At 37.6% G+C, this 12343-nt stretch overlaps 1 protein-coding gene across 8 annotated transcripts in view; it reads left to right on the forward strand.

The window, feature by feature from the left end:
* The window catches only part of rasgrf2b (Ras protein-specific guanine nucleotide-releasing factor 2b), an 84526-nt gene that overhangs the window by 22267 nt on the left and 49916 nt on the right, over window positions 1-12343 (forward strand). For all 8 annotated transcript variants that reach the window (XM_077231695.1, XM_077231700.1, XM_077231701.1 and 5 more), the window contains exons 2-3: window positions 8574-8680; window positions 11071-11218. In XM_077231695.1, coding sequence (XP_077087810.1) covers window positions 8574-8680; window positions 11071-11218 — 255 coding nt within the window. The remainder of the gene's footprint in view (window positions 1-8573; window positions 8681-11070; window positions 11219-12343) is intronic.

Below are 12343 nucleotides of genomic sequence, written 5' to 3' on the forward strand. Positions count from 1 at the left end.
ATATTTGCCCTTCTTAAACCACCCAGGGTGGTCTTCCAGCCCGGTTAGGCTCAAGCTGCTCTGTTTTGCTGGTTTTATAAGGGGTTTGAGTGGTTTTGCCTGGCTGTCAGGCTAAAACAGTTTAAACCAGATCAAACCAGCAAAAATTCAACATAGTATTGTCATTTACAGTGCTGAGAATCACTGCAAATATTATTTGCAAACGGCTGAGCCAAACACATTTTCTAACAAACTGCTTTCAGTGTAATAGATGAGGAGGTTTAAATGAAGATTGGCAAGGCGCTGAACGAATAAAACGGTAGTAACGAATGCAGTGCAAAAAGCATTATTGAACGTTGCTCTTGCGCAGAGCACTGGGTTGTCATGGAAACAGGATTTGTTATGTGAAGTGACGGTTTAAAAATATGCTTGACACTTGTTAAGAAATGTTATGCAAGAGGTTCTGTCTCTCTCACCCACCCGCTCTGCTTTTCCCGTCTGCCTTGGCAGATTGCCAGAGCAAATTACTATTGCGGATACATGCAGAGATGAATTTGTGCACTGGTGGAGTGTCCGGTGACTAGATTAAGAGGTGTTGGGCTGGACCTTTACCCCTGCTCACTAGGCCTGTTGGTTTGTGTTGGCCTTGGGCACTAATGCGGCGACACTGTGAGTCGAACAAGAGCATACTATAATTGCGTCCCAATTCAGAGGCTGCATCCTTCAAAGAATGAATGCTTCAAAGCGGCTTGATGAAGGCTGGTCTACACAGAGTGCACCAGTGCCCGTCCACTTTTTCAGTGGCGTTGGTAATATCTCCTATAGGGATTTCAAAAAAGTCCTTAAGCGTTATAAGCCAGAAACCAAGTCAACCTGCTACGGGGTGAATCACAATCAAATCATAATCATTACATTGATTTGAAGTAAAAGAACATTTGAAAATTGGACAGAAATACAAAGGTACAAGACTGTGTAATGGCTTTTGTGAGGGAAAGAACTGCAATCCTATGAAGCATCGCGAACAGCATTATGGAATTTAAATATATTGTTTTTAAATGAGTAGTTTTATATTTCTCAATCGTTTCTAAGTTTATAGCAAAATATGCATATATATTGGAATATTTTGAGAGTGTAGGGAGACCGACTTGATTTTTGCTTGTTACTACTCTCTGATTGGTGGAATTTTCTATACAGCAAATTTGATACAAATGTTTGATTGTTTGTTTTTTACTTGAAAGCCATTCAAATATGTCAACACATATCTTACCAATATGTGATTTTATAGATAGTGTATACTCCTTATTATGCACAGAAATGGACCATGCACTGTAAAAGAAGTTGCTGCCTTAAATACAAGGGTACAATCAACTTGGATATTTAAGTCATTTCAACTGCAATCACAGTAAACTGATTAAAAAAATTAGTTGAATCTTGTATAACTTTGAAAATTGCTTAACTTATTTTGATGAGGTAAAACAATGTAAAAAACAATGTTGTCTTAACTTATTGATTATATGATTTTTATGCAGTTTAGTGAAGATTTAGAAAGGTTGTGAACCCTGTTTTATTTTCAAACAGTTGACTATAATTAAAAAAAAAAGGCCAGTACAAACTTTACTGCCACTCATCAACGGCACCTGTCACAGTTGCTACGTGACAAGAACAATTTTCCGTAAGCATTCCATTTAACAATGCTCGGTCCGACTTTCTTGGACTTTGAAGGCATGGCCTTTGGAGTCTGCATCCTTCGAAGGATACAGCTTCTGAATTGGGACACAACTTGTGTGTACCGCTTCCATATAAGCGCTCTGCCCAGAACAGACACTCTTCATATAATTCAGCACTTCAGGGCATGGCCTTGTGAATGCAGGGCAACAGCATTTCGAAAATGTATGATGTGTGGTCTGTGAGGAAATAGGTTAGGAAGTATTTCAGTCAAACCATTACAGGGGGAAAGGCATAGTGGAAGGGTCACCGGTCCATTCGCAGCTGCAATGAAATTAGCTCATGCGTGTAAAAGGGGAGAGCGACCATGATTCAGTTTACTAGGTCAATATCAGTGTGGGCTGTTTCTACACTCTATTTTCATTTCTTTTGTTCAAAGAGAATATTTGGCTCTACATGTAGTATAACACAGTCTTTTTTTTGCAAAGTTATGGTTTGGCCTTACATCTAAGCAGAATGTTATCTAAACTTATCTGTGAATGCAATGACATGCAACCCTTACTCTAGTTATGTTTAATAACCAAGCAACATTTAGGTCATGCAAACACCCTAAATTCTTTTGTTGTTTAAGTTAATAATGGTTTAAGTAAAACCCAATCAACACGAATACTGTGGATTTTTAGTGGAGTAGCCAGAACTGCATATAAAACAGTAGTCTTCTGGCTTATTTTTTGCTCTTAAGCACGTGCGCAATATTTTGTAATTTGTTTCCCCTGCTAGCCACTCAGACCAGTAGTTCTGATTATTACCTACTCTGGCTCTACCAAAACAGAAAGATCTTTGTTTCAGCGTATCCTCATATTTTCTAAACATCTATTATTTCAATTATTTAATAAAATGTATTATTTTCTTTACAAAATGCAAAATGAAAACGACACTCCTATAATATAACTTATAAAACATATATTCATAAACACACTAATGCTAAATAAATGGTGATCTTATCAATGTATATATGCAAAGATTATTTTCCCAGTACCTTTTATTTTCATTCTTTTCACCTTTGAAAATGACAAAAGTTTTATGCTCTTATTAGTGTTTTTTTCCCATTGCGTTTATGTATTACTAAATATCTATTACTGTTAAATGCAAATTAAAATAATAATAATAATAATAATAATAATAATAATAATAATAATAATAATAATAATAATAAATATGCTTTTGTGTTGTCAGGCCATTTTTCCTTTACAGAAGTTGTTGATTTCATTTCTGAATCTTCTGTTTGTGAAAAATCTGATTGCCTTCCTTAGTAAATGTAAGGAGTTTGAGCAAATGGCTTGCTTCCTTTTATTGCAGGATGTATCAGTACACAAGAGCCTTGCAATAGACCGTTTAAAAGATGCTCCAGGGCTTATGATTGCAGAGATGTAATATTGTGTTCTGTATTAACTCTGATGTCTGTGTATTTGTTTTGACTTTGTTCTTATCTCATCCTATCAACAAGGCTGCTTACAGACTCTTTAGTCCATTGCTTGGAAAAAAGTAGAGTTCTTCAGCTGTTTAAGATTTTGATGTTCAGTAACGCTTTACAACAAGGTTTCATTTGTTTACATTAGTTAACTATATCTGTTAACAGGTGTCAGATGTTCTGTTTAATGGACTTTTAGTTTGTATTTCATTGTTTCTCTGTGTTCTGTTCCTGCTTCCTTTACTCCCCAATTTTCCTGCTTTTCTGTTTGCCATAAGTTACTGATTAGGCCCTTCCTATTTGCCCCCATAGCAAAAGAAAACTTCCACATTAATGTTTCTATTACTTTTCAAAAGAGGAAAAATATCGAGAGATTGATTACATTGGTCAGAAGAGAGAAAGATACTGTCACTGCCTCAGCTGTTGTATTAGAAACATCCACACAGCAGCATTAACTAGTTTTCTGAAAATGAATGCCAAGGTATAAGAAAACACCGACTATAGTGTTATAAATGTTCTTTAAAAAAAACGACAATATAACAAAAAACAAATAGATTTATGATGTCAATACCTGTGAAAATGCGTCATTAGGGTCCATGAGTACATGTGGATATTTAAGTAAGTTCTGCTATAGGTTTACCAATAGTTTACAAAGCTCTCCTGGTTTAGAGTATGTTTCGGAAAATCATAAGAATACCTGCTGCTGATTTTATCCGTCTGTTTACATGCAACTTAAACGCCAAGAGAGGAGTGCAGGAGGACATCCAGTCAGCCTTAGAGACTGTAAATAGATCGAGGGAGGGTTACATAAGGCCTCTCATGCCTGTCTGTACTAGAAAACGCTGAACGCTTAATCCTTTGAACTTGACTTCAACTGCAGTTTTACGCTTATATATGTGTACATACATATAGTGGACGAATATGCACATGTAAACAGGCTGACACACAAGCAGTTCTTTATATCACTGACATATACATGGCTATCACAAACTGACTCAAATATTTGCGCTGCATTTTGTCTCCTCGCGAATCCAGTGGTAACTCAAGGAGCAATGAGTGGAGCTTGCTGTGTTTCTTGTTGCATGACCAGATGTAGAAGCTTGTTTCATTAGTGACGGCTGCAGATGTGAAATAAATTTAAACGTCAAATACACAAACAAATGCAATATGTTCTGCTTTCTGACCCCTCAACCTTTGCATTAGCAAATTGCATTTATATGCATAACGATAATTATCTTCTGTATGTATCTTAGGCTTATTTTCCCGCTGGATTCTAAGTGTATGCTAATTCAGGCACCAAGGGATGTAAATGATCAGCTTTCATGCATTTAGGTTGTGATTAGTTTCCCTCAGTGTCAGTTAAATACCGCTAGAGTACGTTATGGTGAATTTCACTGTCTGCAAAAGGCCAAACCTTACTTCTTTGGGTTTTTTTTTTCTAGTTTTTTTTTTTTTTTTTTTAGGAGATGTCAGGCTTTGGTTAGTAATGCTTAAAGAGAAGTTTGCCTGCCTTGAAGCAGTTGATATTTCATTGATAATTGGCTTTGTAGCAGCACCAGTTGGTATGGATACACAAGATTGCAGTTATAGTTCCCTCCCCTATTAAACAAGACCCTAGTTGCTTTTTACTTTGATGTTGTTTTTATTATTTGGTACAAGATTGAGTCCAGACCCTGGCGTTAAGGAGCTGTCCCATTTTGCAGGGTCTTCTGAATCTGATTGAATGTACAGACTTTTTTCTATTCATTTCTTTTCTATTTTTGAATTGTTTATTTATTTGTTTATTATATTTCCACACTCATGTTAGTTCCACACTCATTCACACTTTCATTCATATACAGGTCCTTCTCAAAAAATTAACATATTGTGATAAAGTTCATTATTTTCATTAAAAATTAAACTTTCATATATTTTAGATTCATTGCACACCAACTGAAATATTTCAGGTCTTTTATTGTTTTAATACTGATGATTTTGGCATACAGCTCATGAAAACCCAAAATTCCTATCTCAAAAAATTAGCATATCATGAAAAGGGTCTCTAAACGAGCTATTAACCTAATCATCTGAATCAACTAATTAACTCTAAACACCTGAAAAAGATTCCTGAGGCTTTTAAAAACTCCCAGCCTGTTTCATTACTCAAAACCGCAATCATGGGTAAGACTGCCGACCTGACTGCTGTCCAGAAGGCCATCATTGACACCCTCAAGCAAGAGGGTAAGACACAGAAAGACATTTCTGAACAAATAGGCTGTTCCCAGAGTGCTGTATCAAGGCACCTCAGTGGGAAGTCTGTGGGAAGGAAAAAGTGTGGCAAAAAACGCTGCACAACGAGAAGAGGTGACCGGACCCTGAGGAAGATTGTGGAGAAGGACCGATTCCAGACCTTGGGGGACCTGCGGAAGCAGTGGACTGAGTCTGGAGTAGAAACATCCAGAGCCACCGTGCACAGGCGTTTGCAGGAAATGGGCTACAGGTGCCGCATTCCCCAGGTCAAGCCACTTTTGAACCAGAAACAGCGGCAGAAGCGCCTGACCTGGGCTACAGAGAAGCAGCACTGGACTGTTGCTCAGTTTTGCATGTCATTCGGAAATCAAGGTGCCAGAGTCTGGAGGAAGACTGGAGAGAAGGAAATGCCAAAATGCCTGAAGTCCAGTGTCAAGTACCCACAGTCAGTGATGGTCTGGGGTGCCATGTCAGCTGCTGGTGTTGGTCCACTGTGTTTTATCAAGGGCAGGGTCAATGCAGCTAGCTATCAGGAGATTTTGGAGCACTTCATGCTTCCATCTGCTGAAAAGCTTTATGAGCTTTATAATTTTATCACAATATGCTAATTTTTTGAGAAGGACCTGTAGTTATTGTTGTCTTACATTCTTTACTTGGCTGTAAGTGTAGAAAAAAAAGTGCAAACACAATGAATCTGCAATAAAATGTACAGGGGTTGGACAATGAAACTGAAACACTGGCCAATAGTGTTGGGGGTTTCGCGCCTATATGCACGGCCTGATGGCCAATCTTCACTGATTTTACATTCCATCAGAGTAAGAAGGTTGAATTAGCAGAGCAGTAGCACAGTTGTACATAACATATTGGAATCCACACAACATAATGGGAGGCATATCAGATTTCAAAATAGACAAATTGTTGGTGCCTGTCTCGCTGGTACATATCATGGTCAGGACAGCAATTCTTTGTTGTGTATCGAGGCGGGGCAATTGTATCCAGGGTAATGTTGGCATACCACCACGTAGGACGAACCACATTCAACAGGAGTAACTGCCGACGCAAGAGGAAACTGTCTGAAAGGGATGTCCAGGTATTAACCCGGACTGTAGCCAAAAAGCATAAAACCCCAGCTGCCTGAATTAAATGTGCACCTCGACTCTCCTGTTTCCACCAAAACTGTTTGTCTGGAGCTCCACAGAGTCAATATTCATGGTCAGACTGCTATATTTGGCCACTCGTGCCAATGCCAGATGTCAGTTTCATTGGTGCCAGCAGTGCAAACCTTGGGCTGTGGACAATGCAAAGCATGATTTGTTTTTTGATGAGTCCACCTTCACTGTCTTTCCCACATCTGTGGGAGTTACGGTTTGGAGAAGCCCCAAAGAGTCTTAATACCCGGATCGTTGTGTGCCCAATGTGAAGCACAGGGGTGGATCAGTGATGTTAAGGCTGCAATATCACGGCATTCCAAGGACTACCAAACCATTCTGGAGGATCATGTGTACCCAATGGTTCAAACATTGTACCCTGAAGGGGTGGGCATGATAATACACCAATACACACAGCAAGACTTGTGACAGAATGGTTTGATGAAACCTGAAAGTGAAGTTGAACACAGTGAAGGCCTGTACAGTCACCACATCTGAACATTTTTGAGCCACTTTGGGGTGTTTTGGAGGAGCAAGTCAGAAAACGTTTTCCTCCACCAACATCAGTGACTTGGCCACTGTTCAGAAAGAGGAATGGCCCTACCCCATAATAATACATGTTTGTGGTCTGTTTCAGTTTCATTGTCCTGTATGTGACATTTTAAAGCTTGTGAAACAACATACTAATATCACTACGAACGCACACAGGCTAACCAGCATTTTCCCTTCAGGTCATTATGACAATAGCTGATTCAATTCCTCTCGCACCTGCTGTTAAGCGGCTGCATGTCTTTATTTGCCTTGCCAATGGCCTCAAGCCACACAGTGCTCAGACTCTCATAACCCTGTTCCCATTTTATTTCAGTGCTTGTCAGTGTCTGTGTGCTGGCGTTGATGTTACTATGAGTTTGTAATAAAGAGCAGGTGCTCTGTTAATAATATGTAAATGCTTTTTGTGGATGTTGTTTTGCTTTGGGTTGGCACAGCACAATTTTATTCAATATATTTTAGATTTTAGACACAAATAGGATACAAAATAATGTCTAAAACTGGCCAGTTAGTTTAACCTTAGGAGGAGGTTAAACTAAATAATAGGCTTGCTTAGTTGGGGACATTTGACATTTAACATTTAATTTTGAATTTAACAATACTATTACAACTTTACTTTCCTGTTATCTCTGTAAAGCTGCTTTGAAACAATTTGTATTGTAAAAGCGCTATATAAATAAAGGTGACTTGACTAATATATGAGCTAATTTATGTACTATTCTTTTTTTCCCCAACCCTGCATTTTTTAGCAAAAAAAAAAAAGAAAAAAAGAAATTTAGTTTATTAAATGAAATTAAATCAGATATATGTTTCTTAAAAAAACTTGGTAAAAAGGATGAAGGTTGAGTTTGGCAAATGCACAGAACACATATATTTTTAAAAGAGTGAAACTGGATACTAAGATGAATGCGCAAAAATGTGGGAAATTTAAAATTAAAATGAAGTACAAATTACAAAATTATGTCAAGATTATGACATTGTTGTTTGACTTTTGGATACAGTTAATTCATCTTAGATGAGAAAGGCCAAAATTACCATATGGTAACACTTTATAGTCCACTTTAGATATTCTTCTAACTATAAGTAACTTTGCCACTACATGTCAACAAACTGTCTTTAGAGTATAAGTCTGTCTGCTTAATATCTGATCACACTTTATTTTGATGGTCCCCCAACAGACTATAAGTAACTTGGCAAGTACAAGTCAACTTATTCTACTAACCCGAACCCTAACACCTAACCGTAACATAACAGTACGTAATATACAGAACACAGACATGTGTAGTTTAAAACACCTTAGCAATGCTAAGTTACTTTCATGTTAGATAATAGTTTATTTAACATATATCATAGTTTTTATGCAAAAAAAAAAAAACAACATACAAGCTGTGCCTCTAATGTTTTACAATGGGACACCAAAGGTCAATTTTTGTGGAAAGTCCCTTAGATTGAAGTTCAGTTATTGAAAACACACACAGGCTTGTATAGGTCTGCTAACTACTTAATGTGTTTCCATCTGTCTATTGTTTCAGCATTATTTCCTTGTCATCTTTGGGCATGATGGACAGAAACCTCTGGAACTGCGGACGGAGGAGGAGTCAGACTGTGATGAATGGGTGGAGGCCATCCTGCAGGCCAGGTACTAGTGTGGCAGTGTGTATATTTGTTTTGTTTTTTTATCCTGCTCAGTCAAGGATAATATTTTGCAGCGCTAAAGAAGCTTTGCTCTCAGGCTGAAAGAATAAAATCATCATAATAAGAAAGAGACACATCAGAGCTGGTTAAGTCAAGCGCGTTGTGCATTTATCCCTGTCACTACAGAGCAGCACAGCAACAAATAACCCGCACTGAGGTTGACAGCACTGTTATTCCTCTTTCCTTGGTGCTCAGACATGCAGCCTAAGATAAAACTTTGTTTTATATCTCATCTCCAAGAGACAAATCTCTAAAGAAAGCTTAAACTACTTTATTTGTTGTATTTCAGATCTCCCTTTAGAGCAAGGCCAAATATTAAGCTGTAATTTCAGATTGTGGAAACACTGTTGCCAGAAGCATCTTTTACCAATTTTCTTGGTTTTTGAGGGTGCATGTTTTAGGAAGTTAAAAACTTTCGAGTAACCTAGTAGTTCAATTTGCAAGTATAAGTCTAGTGGGACAGTTTTCTTTTAGTTTGAGGGGTTAATTTTTTTTAAATAATTTTTTATTTGATCTCCCCCTTCATGTTCTTTATTTCTTTATTTAAGCTTATTTATTTATTTATTTATTTTATCCATATTATTGGTTGTTGTACTTGGCAATCTTGTAATTGTTAACAATAGACTTATTGACTCTGAAAAAAGGATGCAAACATTTCTGAGACAATGGCACCGTTTTCTTTATTACATTTAGATTATTTTATCTAAAGTGACTTCAAAAGAGGAACAACAAGTTTATTTGTTTGTGACAATTTTTTTAATATATTGTTTGTCACAGAACCAACAATATTTAAAGTATACAATGCCAGATTTATTAGAAAGCTACATTAGAAAACAAGCTAGAACAAATGATAAAGGTGTGTTGTTGTTAGCAACTTATGCTTAGACACAAACACACACACACACACACACACACACACACACACACACACACACACACACACACACACACACACACACACACACACACACACACACACATACACACACACACACACACACACACACACACACACACACACACACACACACACACACACACACACACACACACACACACACGCACACATGCACATGATATTCTGCAGACACACAACCCTCCGAGATTTAAAGCAAATGATAAAGGTGTGTTGTTGTTAGCAACTTATGCAAAGACTCTCACACACACACACACACACACACACACACACACACACACACACACACACACACACACACACACACACACACACACACACACACACACACACACACACACACACACACACACACACACACACACACACACACACACACACACACGCACATCCACACATGCACATGATATTCTGCAGACACACAACCCTCAGAGATTTAAAGCACTCACATGCTGACACACCAGAGATTTATACTCCCTATACAGATTTATACTCAAGCCTCCCACAGTGTACATTTGTATTGCATCACTGTGGTGATGGGCTGAATCTAACGGATTATTGGGTTACCCATGGGCAGATGTCGCTGTGAACATCTGGACAGGCCACATTGGACAAACAGGCTGACATTGTTCATTGAAATGTAACTGGAAGTAAATCATGGACAATCAAAGAGACAAAGTGCACCATAAACACATTTGTACCTAGGCCCTAAAACATCAAATGATAAATGTCTTTTTTTTTTTGGTTGTATTTTTTAAAATACATTTTTCTTTTTTCCCATTTTAAAAAGTTACAACAATTATTTTTTTAATTTCCAGTTATACCAGGAATTTATAATTTAAAGCTATAATTTAAATCCACAACAGCAAAAATGTCATAAACACACTTTTACTGGAAAGTGATGGTATGGTAAGCTGTTTATCATTTTCAACCCATGCTGATGTTTTGAAAATCAGCTTCATTCTTGCAATTTTTACAAAACCTAATCTATATGTAATCCAGCTGGATGCGACAGTATCTTTGGGAAAAACACATGATCAAGTGAAGATACAGTGACAACAAATATAGCGGTTGCCCGATAGTGAGAGGCTGCTCACTGCAGAGCCAGTGGGTGGAGCTTGACGGCCAGCTCCGACTCTCTGGACATAATCGTTGGAGAAGGTCCAACCACACCAAAACCCTAACATCAACCCTAATCTCTAAACCTAATTCCACCTCTTAGATCCACAGAGATGAAGCTGTACTAGGTCAAGCTCCACCCACTTGACCAATTTGGCTCTCCAGTGACTATCATTTGCCGATAGTGGTAGTTCCCTCAACCGACCATTTTTATTGTTGAGGCATGCAAAATTAACAATGGCATACATAAACTCCTACTTCTGAGATCTCGTAAAGTAACCCTGTCATTTTCATCTCAGCTACTCTGACATCATCATTGAGCGTGAGGTTCTTATGCAGAAGTACATCCACCTGGTGCAGATTGTGGAGACCGAGAAGGTGGCAGCCAATCAGCTCCGCACACAACTGGAAGACCAAGACACAGAGATTGAGAGGCTCAAAGCTGAGGTAATGTACATGCTTGATCTGTGCTATTTAATGGGCTGTTTTCCAATGTGTGGTCCAATTTTATGAATCAGTGAACCACTCTAGATCCCATTAATCTAATAACAGTGCAGGTCTCCAAAATGTCGCCATTACTGAATGATCCTGTGTACTAAAAGCATTTGTGACTTACACAGAGTGACACAATCCTGATATGGAGTTTTACTGTAGGTTTACTTTTCGCACATTGCTTTTTCCAGGAGTATTTCTTTTTGTGATTAAGGTTACCAGCAACATATTCAATCCCAGTGTGCCACAGAGCATCTCTCAGGCTTTGCACCTTATCTGTTCCCAAGTTGTGTTACCAGGGAATTATCCTCCCTATTGGCCCAGTCGCCATGGGGACAGGAATTATGCCCCATTATTGACTTTGCAGGGCCAATGTGAACACATGATTCAGAGTATAAATCAATGCAAAGCAACGAGGAATGTGTAATCTTAATTAAGCACATTATCCTTACTGGTCAATGTCAGAGGAAGGGATCTCTCTCTCTCTCTCTATTATTGTTATTGCATGGTGTTGTTTTTCTTGTGCTATTTCTTTGCGTAGGCATATGTCTGGTGAATAATAGAAATGAATATACACTTTTGTTGTAGTGTCACGATTATATCAGTAGTATTCTTCTATGAATAAATGATGAAGTCATAAAAGCAAAGCTTTGTTGTTTTAAACAGAAACATCTGTATTTTAACTTGTTGTGAGTTATGAATATTTTATAAGGAGAAAATTAAAATATACATTCAGTTTAACAACTACTACTGACTCACATCCCCTATTGTAGAAAAACATTTGTATCGATAACATAAAGCCGATATATTTACAAATACTACACGTTCATTGTAAATGCTGCAATTTCGTGTGCAACTCTTTTAATTACGGAAACTCAGTATAATTTATTATTGTTGTAAAAAATGAAATAACATACTGATAAATTTTGCATTTTATAATAAGATCACAAAACCAGATTAAGGGAACATCATCTTAAAGCAAAGTTTAGTGATGATAACCTTCAGACTAGATGGATTACATTCTTTTTAATTCCAAACTAACATTTAATAAGGAAAGAAAAAATGAAAAACATGATAATT

Source organism: Siphateles boraxobius, unplaced genomic scaffold, assembly GCF_051911475.1.
Source record: "Siphateles boraxobius isolate OS27281-9 unplaced genomic scaffold, OSU_SipBor_1 16, whole genome shotgun sequence".
NCBI lineage: Eukaryota > Metazoa > Chordata > Actinopteri > Cypriniformes > Leuciscidae > Siphateles > Siphateles boraxobius.